General features: G+C 48.3%; 2 protein-coding genes across 7 annotated transcripts in view; one reads left to right on the forward strand and one right to left on the reverse strand.

The window, feature by feature from the left end:
- The window catches only part of LOC132405393 (dynein regulatory complex protein 11-like), a 62,749-nt gene extending 60,318 nt beyond the window's left edge, over positions 1-2,431 (reverse strand). Inside the window, exon 1 of the mRNA XM_059990189.1 lies at positions 2,317-2,431. The gene's annotated coding sequence lies outside the window, so the exon portion shown is untranslated. The remainder of the gene's footprint in view (positions 1-2,316) is intronic.
- Positions 1-14,898, forward strand: part of LOC132398709 (potassium voltage-gated channel subfamily H member 2-like) — a 197,862-nt gene that overhangs the window by 81,140 nt on the left and 101,824 nt on the right. For 3 of the 6 annotated variants that reach the window (XM_059978563.1, XM_059978544.1, XM_059978553.1), the window contains exons 1-2: positions 2,479-2,620; positions 10,949-11,179. In XM_059978563.1, the coding sequence (XP_059834546.1) occupies positions 2,545-2,620; positions 10,949-11,179 (307 nt within the window). In that variant the 5' untranslated portion in view covers positions 2,479-2,544. Of the gene's footprint in view, positions 1-2,358; positions 2,621-10,948; positions 11,180-14,898 lie in introns of those variants that run through there. The other 3 variants (XM_059978535.1, XM_059978525.1, XM_059978580.1) reach the window with 2 other exon arrangements.

Below are 14,898 nucleotides of genomic sequence, written 5' to 3' on the forward strand. Positions count from 1 at the left end.
TCTCTCTCTCTCCCCACCCCTCTTTCCACCCTTTCCCCTTGATCTCTCTCTCTCTCGCATTTCTCTACTGTTACCCTTTCTTCCCCATCTCTCTCTCCTCACTCCTCTCCCCCTCTCTGTCTCTCTTAAATCACTTTCTCTTTTGTTCCTTTTCCCTTTCTGATTTTTTCTTTCTCCTCATTCTTGTTCTTCCTCATTCTTTCTTTCCACCATCAGTAAGTCAGGAGTGTGAAGGGTGTCTTTCTCCGAAGTAGTGGTGTTACATAAGTCTTGGCTGAGGGGAAGGAGTTTGAGGGGAATCTGAGGGTGAATAGGTTACACACAGACTGGGAAATACCTGGAACCCACTGCCAGAGGAAGTCTCTGAGACTTGACATACACATACACAGGCAGGGCATAGAAGGAGATGGTCCGAGCCCTTGCTGGGTGCCCTGGTTTCTGTGGCTCAGTGCCACTGGGTGTCATGTCCAGCAATATGTGCAAGTGCCTGTTCCCTGGCCACAGAAATCCTTTGGAGGGATTGACCTCACGCACCCATGGGATATGTCCCAGATGAAGGTGGGCACAGGTGAAGCTTGGAGTCAGTGGGCATGTTCTGGGAGTTTGTTAGGCAGGTCAAAGAGGTGACCAGTCCCCTGGATGTCGGGACTTGGCGGGGGGCTTTGTTCGCAGCTTAGGATGTCCCACTGCTGTGGCCACTGTTGGACCCTGACCATGGTCCACCATCTCTGCTGTGCTCTGAGTCAGCAGGAAGGGGTGCAGAGGAGATACAAGAGAATGTTACCAGGACTGGAAGGCTTGAGTTATGAGAGACTGTCCAGGCAAGGACTGATTTTCCTGGAGCGAAGGAAGCAGAGAAGTGACCTTTTAGAGATTTATAAAATCATGGGGCATGTAGATAAGATGAATGCTCACAGTAGGGGAGTCCAAATCTAGAGGACATGTGTTTAAGATAAAAGGTGAGTGATTTAAATGGGACCTTAGAGACAAGTTTTTCACACAGAGGGTTGCAGGCATGTGAAACGAGCTGCCAGAAAAAGTGGTCGAGGCAAGAACAACAACATTTAACAGACATCTGGACACTGATAGGAAAGGTTTATGGGGATATGTGCCTAATACTGGCAAATGGGACTAGCTCAGTAGGCATCTTGGTTAGCATGGACCAGTGGGCTGAAGGGCCTCTTTCTGTGCCGTAGGGCTCTGTAACTCTAAGAATGCACCAGTCACATCTTGCCTCCTTTCTGCTGACAGCAGGGACCACTCTCTCTGTGACTCTATGGTCTGCTCATCCCTGACTCCCCGTCCTGTGATACTTTCCCCTATAACTACAGGTGTGTCACAATGTCCTCACACCTCCTCCCTCACCACCCGGGCACCAAACAGCCTTCCATGCTGAGGCAGAGTCTGAGTCTGAGAGGTCCCCCAAAGACCCCCACCCCACCTCCAAATTCCTCCAGCAGTTTGATTGTTGCCTGAGGGGAGGAGGTGACTACAGTGGAGAGGGTGCAAAGATTCACCAGGAGGTGACCAGGCATAGAAATTTATAACTGGGGGAAAGACGGGAGGGGCCCAGGACTTTTACTCTGGAACATAGAGGGGTAAATTGGGCTAAGATGAGGGTCAAAGACCGGGGATGGTGTTTTAAAATGGTCAGTAGAGGGGAGATGTGCCCCCAGAGAGACAGATACCCCAGTCGCTGACCCCAGACCATCAGAGACATGGACCCTTGAAGCGGGGTTAGTCTGGGGTAGAGTCTGGACTGAATGGTCTCTTACTGCACGCTCCCCCTCTCCTCACCGGGCACCGAGGGGTTAACCGCCCCGCCCCCGGACCTCCCGCTCGTCAGACCGAGCTAAGCCGCAGATTCCGGGAGAGGAAGTGGGACTCGGAGCCAGTGGGTGACAGGTGGAGCGCTGCGGGACGGAGGGAGCGGGGTGGTATCCTAGATCTCCTTCAGTGGATGAATGTTGTTTTTTGGTATTTCAGTCAGGTAAAGCATGTGGTGAGTCAGTGAGAGAGTTAGAGAGATCCCACGGTCCGTAATTGGGGAAGCAACAGGCAAAAGGACAACGTGGGTGCCCAATCCGGCGCCCAGTGTCCCCGAAATCATCATTAACATAGAGAGCCAGTGTGCGAATGCGACTGACCCACCCCCGGTGATGGTCCCGTGTATGGGACCTTCACTCTCCCCCCTCCGGCGAGGGTCCCGTGTGCGAGACCTTTCCCCCGGCGAGGCTCTGTGTGTAGTTCCTGTTTCCCCGCTCCCCACTCGCACTTTGAGAATCCGTGTCTGGGTCAGTCGTTTGGCGTGTTTACCAGGGTGTGATTGAACTTATTATTTTCTCGTTGTGTCTGCAGAAGGGCTCTCTCTCCGTCTGGGCCATGCTCCATCTGTAAAATCATCGGCCCTCATAACAGGTGCTGTGCCGAACATCTCATTGCTTCTGGGATCCACCTGTGCCTCCTGGCTCACACCGAGACGGCCCGTGACTCTCTCTTTTTCCACTGCTCTGCCCAAGCTGGCTCTGGAACCTCGCACAGACGATGCCAATCCGGAGAGGTCATGTTGCTCCTCAGAACACATTCCTGGACACCATTATCCGTCGGCTGGAGTGTCGGAGTAAGTGTCCGCCAGACTGAGTGGTCAGGGGAAAAGGGAGAGGCAGGCGATATGTGGGAGAGAGAGTTAACGAACTCCAGACAGGGAGGAGAGAAAGTTAATACTGGGCAAAGAAAGTTACAGAGAGAGAGAGACTGGGAATGGTGGGGGAGAGACAGTAAGAGTTTACACAGTCAGGGGTGGGGAAAACGGTAAGAAATGGCTTTTCAGACAGGAATAGAAAATGGAGAGAGGGAGAGAGGACAGGAGGGAGTTGAGCAGAAAGAACAGTTCTGAATCGTGGCGGACTCGGGCAGAGCGTGGCCGGAGCCGGAGAGGCTGACGGAGGGGGATGGATAGAGTCTCCACGAACACAGTACAGATCTCTGGTAAACACGAAGAGTATGGTTGGAGGTTGAGGAGAGGCCAACTCCGCGCTCCAGGACTGATTATCTGCGTCAGTTTGTGTGGGAGGAAGGGGTGGGGGGGGGTGGCAGAGAGTAAAGTGAGGGGCGGGGTTGGGGGAGAGGGAGAGTGGGAGGTGGGAGCATGGGATAGAAAGAGACAAAAGAGAGGAGAAAGAGTGTCAAAGCTACAGCTCTGAAGGCAGTCCTTTCAGCCCAGTCTGTCTGTGCTGAACAAAATGCCCGTGCAAGACAAACTCACTTGTCATACCAGTCTCTCTCCTGTCCAAGTGTTGTTTTTAATGTGCCTGCCTCTACCACTTCCTCTGGCAGTTCGTCCCATATATCCACCACCCTCTGTGTGAAAACCTTGCCCCTCTCCTCTCCTTTAACCCTTCTTATCTTAGATCTGTGTTCTTTGTTTTTGGCTCTCCTAACTCTGGGCCACTCACCTTATCGATTTTATAAACCTGGAGTTGTAGAGCTGTGCAGGCCCTTCAGCCCAACCAGGCCATGCTAACTACATGCTGCCCATGCAGCTAGTCCCAATCCCCTGCATTCGGCCCAGATCTCTTTAAGCTCTGCCACCCCCAGGGCATCCTCTAACTGATTCAAATGACACATTTCACTGTATGTGACAAACACAGCTAATCATTATCTTTATCTTTAAATGACCATGCTTGGCCATCGTCTCCCGAAAACTCAGGTCCTCCAGTCTGGGCAACATCCTCATGAATCTTCTCTACACTATTTCCAGTTTAAGTACAGCTTTCCTATAACAGGGTGACCAAAGCACTCCAAGTGTGGCCTCGCTGATGACCGTACAATTGCATCATAATGTCCCAGGTCCTGTACTAAGTGCCCTGTCTGCCGAAAGCCAGTGTGCTAAATACCCTTTTCACCACCCTGTCTGCCTGTAATCGGAATCAGAATCGGACTTTAATCGCCAAGTACCTGTGTACATACAAGGAATTTACTTCCGGCAGATGTTGTCTCTTTGCTCATAACAATAATAATGATAAATATAAATGAAAATATAGATTATACATACAAGTAGTGCAATCCAAGTAATAGTTAGTCGACAGTTAACTGGCAGTTAACTGTTCAGCAAAGTGACCGCAGTAGGGAAAAAACCTCCAGTGCCTATTAGTCTTAGTCTGGAGGGATCTGAAGCGCCAACCAGACGGAGGCAGTTCAAACAGTCCATGCGCAGGATGGAAGGAGTCCTTTATGATGTTCCCCGCCCTCTTCTTCAACCTGGAAGAGTACAGGTCCACAATAGAGGGCAGGGAGGCTCCAATGATGCGCTCGGCAGTCCTCACTGTGCGCTGTAGTCTGGTTCTATCAATCAGCCATGTACAAGTAGTCCTCAGTCCATCTGTTCCAATACACTCCCCAGTGCTCTTCCATTCACAGTGTGTCCTACACTGGTTCGACTTTCCAAAATTCATCAGCTCACACTTACCTGTGTCTAAATCCATTTGCCCAATTTTTCAGGATCCCCGTGTAATCCATGATCACTGTCAACAAGACCTCCTAATTTCATGCCATCCACAAGTTTACAGACTGAGCCTTGCACCCAATTCATTTATGCAAAGAAAGGTCTGAGCACTGCCCCTGAAGCACACCACAAGTCATGGTCTCCATTCTGAGAAACAACCTTCACCGCCACACTCTCTTTCCTACCTCTCAGCCAATTCTGAATCTACTTAACTGGATCTCCCTGGATTCCACAGGACCCAATGATCCAAACCCGCGGATCTGCCCCTCCCCTCTCTCTGACCCCTGTGCCTGCCCCTCCCCGCCATCTTAAGATGTCTGACCCCTCTGTTTGCCCTCGCCATGACCACTCCTTCCGTCCCTCCCCTTCCCAACATGGTCTGTGCCTGTATAGCCACCTTGCACCCTTCCCCACTCCCCCGTGCTCGGATGTGAGAGCAGGAGCTCCCTGTGCTCTTGCGGTGTGACTGAGCTGAAGGAAGCTGCTGAATAATGCAGCTGCCACTCCGGGCCACTCTGCAGACACATGTAGGAGTGCAGTAAATATTTTAACAAGGTCGTAGAGGAGATTGTGCTGAGTGCCCTTGGGGAAGGGGCGACATTCAAACCCTACTCTCAGATATCGCTGTCTGACACGCTTCAGTGACAGCGCGTCACTTACCATCAGGGAGTTGGAGCAGGAGAGGGATCAGTCTTTAAATGCCAGACACAGCACTGTAAGCCCCCTCCACCGTCTCTACCACTCCACACCACTCAATACTGCACATCACACACTCACTCCCTCCACACTGTCCATCACTCCCTCCCCATTCCATCCATCATGCACTCCCTCTCTCCATACCTTCCCATCACACACTCCCTCCCTCCATACCGTCCCAATTACACACTCCCTCCATACTGTCCATCACACACTCCCTCCATACTGTCCATCACTCCCTCCCCATTCCATCCATCATGCACTCCCTCTCTCCATACCTTCCCATCACACACTCCCTCCCTCCATACCGTCCCAATTACACACTCCCTCCATACTGTCCATCACACACTCCCTCCATACTGTCCATCACACACTCCCTCCATACCTTCCCATCACACACTCCCTACCTCCATACAGTTCGTTCACACGCTCCCTCCGTACCGACCATCACACACTCCCTCCATACCGTCCCATTACACACTCCCTCCATCCCGTCCCATCACACAGTCCCACCCTCCATAACGTCCCATTACACACTCACTCCATACCGACTCATTACACACTCCTTCCATACTGTCCATCACTCCCTCCCCCCATTCCATCCATCATGCACTCCCTCTCTCCATATCGTCCATCACACACTCCCTCCCTCCGTACCGTCCATCACACACTCCCTCCCTCCGTACCGTCCATCACACACTCCCTCCCTCCGTACCGTCCATCACACACTCCCTCCCTCCGTACCGTCCATCACACACTCCCTCCCTCCGTACCGTCCATCACACACTCCCTCCCTCCGTACCGACAATCACACACTCCCTCCCTCCATACCGTCCCATCACACACTCCCTCCCTCCATACCGTCCCATCACACACTCCCTCCCTCCATACTGTCCCAACACACACTCCCAACCTCCATACCGTCCCATCACACACTCTTTCCCTCCATACCGTCCCATCACACACTCCCTCCCTCCATACCGTCCATAACACACTCCCTCCATACCGTCCCAACACACACTCCCTCCCTCCATACCGTCCCATCACACACTCCCTCCATTCTGTCCCATCACACACTCCCTCCATTCTGTCCCATCACACACTCCCTCCATTCTGTCCCATCACACACTCCCTCCATTCTGTCCCATCACACACTCCCTCCATTCTGTCCCATCACACACTCCCTCCATTCTGTCCCATCACACACTCCCTCCATTCTGTCCCATCACACACTCCTTCCCTCCATACCGTCCCATCACACACTCCCTCCCTCCATACCTTCCCATCACACACTCCCTCCCTCCATACCTTCCCATCACACACTCCCATTACACACTCCCTCCATCCCGTCCACCACACACCTCCTCCATACCGTCCATCAATCACTCCCTCCCTCCATACCGTCCCATTACACACTCCCTTCATACCATCCCATTACACACTCCCTCCATACCGTCCCATTTCACACTCCCTCCATACCGTCCCATCGCACACTCCCACCCTCCATAACGTCCCATCGCACACTCCCTCTATACCCTCCCATCACACACTCCTTCATACCGTCCATCACACACTCCCTCCATACCGTCCCATCGCACACTCCCTCCCTCCATACCGTACCATCGCACACTCCCTCCCTCCATACCATCCCATCGCACACTCCCTCCCTCCATAATGTCCCATCGCACACTCCCACCCTCCATAACGTCCCATCGCACACTCCCTCCATAACGTCCCATCGCACACTCCCTCCCTCCTACTATCCCATTCCACACTCACTCCTTCCTATCCCATTGCTCCCTCCTTCCTGTCCCATTGCTTCCTCCCTGCCTCTATGCTGGCCTGCAAATCTTTCCTGCAAACACATGTGTTCTTGTTAAGCAGACTCATGTGTGGCATCTTGTCAAAGGCCTTCATAAAAATCCAAGTAAACGTCTTGCCTGTTATTTCCTCATAGGATTCTTACAGATCGGGCACATAAACTATACAACAATTACAGCATGGTAGCAGGCATTCTGGGCCCTTCTAGTCCGTGCCGAACGCTTACTCTCACCTAGTCCCACTGACCCGCACTCAGCCCATAACCCTCCATTCCTTTCCTTTCCAATTTTACTTTAAATGACAATATTTGAACCTGCCTCTACCACTTCTACTGGAAGCTCATTCCACACAGCTACCACTCTCTGAGTAAAGAAATTCCTCCTCGTGTTACCCTTAAACTTTTGCCCCCTAACTCTCAACTCATGTCCTCTTGTTTGAATCTCCCCTACTCTCAATGGAAAAAACCTATCCACGTCAACTCTATCTATCCCCCTCATAATTTTAAATACCTCTATCAAGTCCCCCCTCGACCTTCTAAGCTCCAAAGAATAAAGACCTAACTTGTTCAACCTTTCCCTGTAACTTAGGTGCTGAAACCCAGGTAACATTTTAGTAAATCTTCTCTGTACTCTATTTTGTTGACATCTTTCCTATAATTGGTGACCAGGACTGTACACAATACTCCAAATTCAGCCTCACAATTTTAACATTACATCCCACCTCCTATACTCAATGCTGTGATTTATTAAGGCCAACATACCAAAAGCCTTCTTCACCACCCTATCCACATGAGATTCCACCTTCAGGGAACTATGCAACATTATTCCTAGATCACTCTTTTCTACTGCATTCTTCAATGCCCTACCATTTACCATGTATGTCCTATTTGGATTATTCCTTCCAAAATGTAGCACCTCACACTTATCAGCATTAAACTCCATCTGCCATCATTCAGCCCACTCTTCTAACTGGACTAAATCTCTCTGCAAACTTTGAAAACCTACTTTATTATCCCCTTAAGGAAGCCTTGCTGACTTTGGCCTACTTTATCATGTGCCTCAAGAACTTAGAAACCTCGCCCTTAATAGTGGACAGCAATATATTCTCAACCACAGAAGTCAGGCTAACCGGCTTGTGATCTCCTTTCTTCTGCCTCCCTTTCTTCTCAAAGAGTGGAGTGACATTTTCAGTTTTTCTTGTCAGCTGAACCATTCCATAATCTAGTGATTCTTGAATGATCATTACTGTTGCCTCCACAGTCTCTTCAGCTCCCTCTTTCAGAACCCTGGGGTGTATTCCATCTCATCCAGGTGACCTATCTACCTTCAGACCTTTCACTTTCCAACCACCTTCTCCTTGGCAATGGCAACTACGCTCACCTCTGCCCCCTGATAATCCCGAATTTCTGACATACTGCTAGTGTCCTCCACAGTGAAGACTGATGCAAAATACTTCTTAAATTCATCTGCTATTTCACTGTCCCCCACATTACTACCTCGAATATTAATGGGGTTAACATTAAAGGTGCATAATTGTTGGTATGGATATGATTTACCGAAGTGCCTAGGGAGGACACAGAGCAAATCTCCCCCTATCTGTGGAGGTTTTTCTGCTGAATCACAGCCTCCCAGCTGCCCTGGCAGTTGAATGCAGAATACATGTGAAGTTCGCAGGTGGAGCAGGTGTACCCTAGTGTGAGGCTGTAGCCCACGAATACGTGTGTGGCAGGATCATTAACAGGGCAATGGTGTAAGGTGAAGTTGTTACCTGTGTGAGGGTATGTAGAAGGTTGAGGTGGGGTCCTTAACCAGGCAATGATGTATAGCAGGGAGTACAGTGGGATTATTGCCAGCAATGGTGTACAGGAGGGAGTACGGTGGGATTATTACTGAGGAATGGTGTACAGGAGTGAGTACGGTGGGATTATTGCCAGCAATGGTGTACAGGAGTGAGTACGGTGGGATTATTACTGAGGAATGGTGTACAGGAGTGAGTACGGTGGGATTATTACTGAGGAATGGTGTACAGGAGTGAGTACGGTGGGATTATTGCCAGCAGTGGTGTACAGGAGGGAGTACAGTGGAATTATCACCACCAATGGTGTACAGGAGGGAATATGGTGGGATTATCACCACCAATGGTGTACAGGAGGGAGTACGGTGGGATTATCACCAGCAATGGTGTACAGGAGTGAGTACAGTGGGATTATTACTGAGGAATGGTGTTCAGGAGTGAGTACGGTGGGATTATTACTGAGGAATGGTATACAGGAGTGAGTACGGTGGGATTATTGCCAGCAATGGTGTACAGGAGGGAGTACGGTGGGATTATTACTGAGGAATGGTGTACAGGAGTGAGTATGGTGGGATTATTGCCAGCAATGGTGTACAGGAGTGAGTACGGTGGGATTATTACTGAGGAATGGTGTACAGGAGTGAGTACGGTGGGATTATTGCCAGCAGTGGTGTACAGGAGGGAGTACAGTGGAATTATCACCACCAATGGTGTACAGGAGGGAATACGGTGGGATTATCACCAGCAATGGTGTACAGGAGTGAGTACAGTGGTATTATTACTGAGGAATGGTGTACAGGAGGGAGTACGGTGGGATTATTACTGAGGAATGGTGTACATGAGTGAGTTTGGTGGGATTATTGCCAGCAATGGTGTACAGGAGGGAGTACGGTGGGATTATTACTGAGGAATGGTGTACAGGAGTGAGTACAGTGGGATTATTGCCAGCAATGGTGTACAGGAGGGAGTACGGTGGGATTATTACTGAGGAATGGTGTACAGGAGTGAGTACGGTGGGATTATTGCCAGCAATGGTATACAGGAGGGAGTACGGTGGGATTATCACTGAGGAATGGTGTACAGGAGTGAGTACGGTGGGATTATTGCCAGCAATGGTGTACAGGAGGGAGTACAGTGGAATTATCACCACCAATGGTGTACAGGAGGGAATACGGTGGGATTATCACCACCAATGGTGTACAGGAGGGAGTACGGTGGGATTATTACTGAGGAATGGTGTACAGGAGTGAGTACGGTGGGATTATTGCCAGCAATGGTGTACAGGAGGGAGTACGGTGGGATTATCACTGAGGAATGGTGTACAGGAGTGAGTACAGTGGGATTATTGCCAGCAATGGTGTACAGGAGGGAGTACGGTGGGATTATCACCACCAATGGTGTACAGGAGGGAGTATGGTGGGATAATTACTGGGGTATGGTGTACAGGAGGGAGTACAGTGGGATTATTACTGGGGAATGGGGTACAGGAGGGAGTATGGTGGGATTATCACCACCAATGGTGTACAGGAGGGAGTACGGTGGGATTATTACTGGGGAGTAGTGTACAGGAGGGAGTATGGTGGGCTAATTACTGTGGTATGGTGTACAGGAGGGAGTACGGTGGGATTATTACTGAGGAATGGGGTACAGGAGGGAGTGCGGTGGGATTATTACTGGGGAGTAGTGTACAGGAGGGAGTATGGTGGGATTATTACTGGGGTGTGGTGTACAGGAGGGAGTACAGTTGTATTATTACTGGGGAATGGTGTACAGGTATGAGTAAGGTAAGATTATTATTCAGGAATGGTGTACAGGAGGGACTATGGTGGGATTATTACTGGGATATGGTGTACAGGAGGGAGTACGGTGGGATTATTACTGGGATATGGTGTACATGGTGATGTATAGTGGGATTATTACCTGCAATGGTGTACAGGAGGAGTATGGTGGAATTAATTGTGGGGAATGGTGTACAGGATGACATATAGTGGGATTCTTACCTGCACTGGTGATACCAGAGTGTTGATGCATTGAGGTTTGTGGTGACTAGTGTCAGGGTGAAGTGTGTACTGTCTGCTCCATTCTCCTCTGCACTGTTGACTTGAGGCTCCAACCTTTCCCCTTTGCTCCTAGATCGCAAGTTCATCATTGGCAATGCTCGGGTGAACAACTGTGCCATCATCTTCTGCAATGATGCCTTTTGCCAGATGTGTGGGTATTCGAGGGCAGAGGTTATACAGAAACCCGCTACCTGCGACTTCCTGTATGGCTCACGGACCAAGCAATCGGCCACTCTCCAGATCACCCAGGCCCTTCACAGCTCTCAGGGGCAGAAAGTGGAGCTGCTGCTCTACAGGAAAGATGGTGAGAATTCAGGCAAACTTCCAGGGCTACTGATTGTTGCAGGAACTGTGAGTGAACAGAGAAGGTGGGTAAGGATACTACAGTGGTGGGTATTCATCTTTATCACAGGAGGCAGCAGGTGCTGGTGGAACTCAGCAGGTCTGGTAGCACCTGTGTGGGAGGGAATAGACAATCAACATTTCAGGCCAAACCTTCTCATCTGGACGTGTCTCCCCACAGAGTCTGTCTGACCCACTGAGTTCCTCCAGCACTTTGTTCTGAGGAACCACAGTGAGTGTGTGCAGAGAGATGGTGGAGAACAGAAATAAAGGGAACTATTCAGATCACTGGAACAGGGCTGGGATTTGTTTCATGGCAATGACTGGGACCAGAAGCACACCATGGTGTCCATTTGCTCAGAGGTCCAGGAAGCAGGTCCTGGAGGTCCACTGACAAGGAGATATAGAAATGGCAAATTTATTTCAGAAGCAGGTCTCACTAGCTGGTGTAAATATCACGTTTTCCTAGAGTGTTACTGTAATTGTAACTGTGGGACTAGCCACAGGCTTAGGATGAGGCGCCCCTCAGAATTGAGATGAGGGGAAATTCCTTCACTCAGGACCTCTGGATGAGGCTTCTCTGGTGGTTTGGGCACTTGGTTCAAAGTCCTGTGGAAATTGAGCGACCTTGGGATACTGGTGCTGAATCAAAATCAGATTTATGCCATGAAATGTGTGTTTGTTTTGCAGCAGTACAATACTTTACAAAGAGAATTACCAACAGTTAGAATAAAATAATATTTAAAAATGTTGTGAAAAAATCAGCAATATAGTAAGGTAGTGTTCATGGACTGTTCAGAGATCTGATGGCAGAGAAAAAGAAGCTCTTCCAAAAATGTTGCGTGTGTGTCTTCAGGCTGACCGTATTGTCCAGCAGGATTGTCCCATGTCTGGCATGTAACCCTCTAAACTTTGCCTATCTAGATGGCTTTTAAAAGTTGCTTATGTGCTCCCCTTGGCAACTATAGAGATAAACTTACTGATAAAGTTGGGAGCCCTCTGAAATCAGAAGTAAAAAGCCTGGGTGTTATCTTTGATTCAGATTTGAATTTTAAACACCACAGAAAGAAAATGACCAGAGCAGCATTTCTGCACTTAATAAATATTGCAAAGGCACGTCTCTTTCTGTTATGTAATGATGCTGAAAAACTAACCCATGGCTTTATGTTGAACAGACTAGATTACTAGACTTTCAGTGGCCTTCCAAGGGAATCTATTGACAAACTTCATTTTATTCAGAATACCACTGCCAAATTTTTAACTGAAACTAGACTGAGGGATCATATCACTTATGTTCTAACTACTCTTCTCTGGTATCCTCTATCTTTTAGAATTAATATTAAAGTTCTCTTACTTATTTTTAAAGCTCTCAATGGTCTGGCACTGGAGCACATCACAGAATCGCTTTCACCTTAAAAACCTGCTCAAATTCTCAGGTTTCCTTCTGCAAATTTCTAATATTTAAACTATTTTCCTCAAAAGAAAATGTGCATGTCTGCTTTTTCTAACTATTTCCTGAACTGTGGAATTCAATACCTACAACTAAAAGGGATGCAGACGAGGTTGATACTTTTAAACACCAGCTCAAAATCTATTTATTTAACCTTGCCTTTAACCTTTATCCCATTGTAAAGCACCTCGAACTACCTTGTTTGTATGAAAAGTAAAAGTTGTTGTTATCATAGCAGCCAGAAGTCTTAGTACATATTGGTACCAATGACATGGGTAGGAAAAGGGAGGAGGTCCTGAAAAGAGAATTTAGGAAGCTAGATAGAAAGTTGAAAAGCAGGACCTCCAGGATAGAAATCTCTGAACTGCTGTCTGTACCACATGCCAGTGAGAGTAAGAATAGGGTGATTTGGCAGATGAATGCGTGGTTGAAGAACTGGCACGGGGCAGGGCTAAGGTTTCTGGATCATTGGGACCTCTTCTGGGGAAGGAACAGTATGACCTGTACAAAAGGGATGGGTTACACCTGGACTTGAGGGGGACCAATATCCTCGTGGGCAGGTTTGTTAGAACTGATGGGGAGGGTTTAAACTAATTTGGCAGGGGTATGGGATACTGAATGATAGGGCTGAGGATGGGGCAGTGGGTATAAAAGCAGAGGCAGTGCGTAGTGAGACTGTGAGGAAAGACAGGCTGATGATCGGGCAAAATTGCAGCCAGTGGGCTGAGTTGCAGTGTAACAGGGAGACAAAATCAAAAAGGGTGATGAAAACAGAACTGAAGGTGTAATATTTGAATGCACACAGTATATTGAATAAGGTAGATGATTTTGTCCTACATTTGGAGATTGGCAGGTATGATGTGGGCATCACTAAGTCATGGCTGAAAGAAGATTATAGTTGGAAGCTTAACATTCAAGGAAGTACATTGTATCAAAAGGACAGGAATGTAGACAGAAAGGATGGGTGGCTCTGTTGGTAAAAAGATGAAATCAAATCCATAGAAAGAGGCAACATAGGATCAAAAGATGTAGTATCGTTGTAGGTAGAGTTAAGGAACTGCAAAGGTAAAAAGACCCTGATGGGAGATATATGTAGGCCTCCAAACCGATTACAAATTACAACCGGAGATAGAAAATGCATGACAAAAGGGCAAAGTCATGGGGGATTTCAATATGTAGGTAGTCTGGGAAAATCAGGTTGGTGCTGACTTTAGATTTCAAGAGAGAGAATTTGTAGAATGCCTAAGAGATGGCTCTTTAGAGTAGTTTGTGGTTGAGCCCACTAGGGGATTGGTTATTCTGGATTGGGTGTTGTATAAGGAACCGGATTTGATTAGGGTGCTTAAGATAAAGGAATGATTAGGAGACACTGATTATCCTGCAATTTGAGAGGGAGAAGCTAAAGTCAGATGTACTGTACTGGTTTTACAGTGGAGAAAAGGGATTAATAGAGGCATGAGAGGGGAACTAGCCAAAGTTGATTGGAAGGGGACACTAGCAGGGATGATAGTAGAGCAGCAATGGCTGGAGTTTCTGGGAGCAATTTGGAAGGCACGAGATAGATACATCCCAAAGAAGATGTAACATTCTTAAGGTAGGGTGACACAAGGGAAGTCAAAGACACCATAAAAGCAAAGGAGAGGGCATTATCATTATTATTAGATAATATGGCAAAAATTAGTGGGAAGTTACATGATTGGGAAGCTTTAAAAGCCAAACAAAAGTAAACTAACAAAGCCATAAGGAAGGAAAAGATGACGTATGAAGGTCTTGACCACTCAGTCTCATTCGCTCCAGGAAAACAGTCCTAGTCTGTCCTGTCTCTCCTGATAACTCAAACCTCCAGTCATGGTAACATTCTCGTGACTTTTTTGCACCCTTTGCGGCTCTGTTATATCCTCCTTGTAGCTGGTGACAAGAACCGCACACAGTATTCTAAATGTGGTCACAGTCATGAGACGTGTAACATGATATCCTGCATTCCATCCCCTAACTGATAAAGGCAAGCTTGACAAATGCCTTCTTTACCACCATGTCTACCTGCATCACCAATTTCAGGAAACTGTGCACCTGTACCTATGGGAGGGCACAGTAGCATAGTGGTTAGCACAGCGCATTACAGTACCATTGACCTGGGTTCATTTCCCACTGCTGCCTGTGAGGAGTTTTTACGTTCTCCCCGTGACTGTACGTGTTTCCACCGGGTGCTTCAGTTTGCTCCCACAGTCCAA

Source organism: Hypanus sabinus, chromosome 1 (genome assembly GCF_030144855.1).
Source record: "Hypanus sabinus isolate sHypSab1 chromosome 1, sHypSab1.hap1, whole genome shotgun sequence".
In the NCBI taxonomy this organism is placed as follows: domain Eukaryota; kingdom Metazoa; phylum Chordata; class Chondrichthyes; order Myliobatiformes; family Dasyatidae; genus Hypanus; species Hypanus sabinus.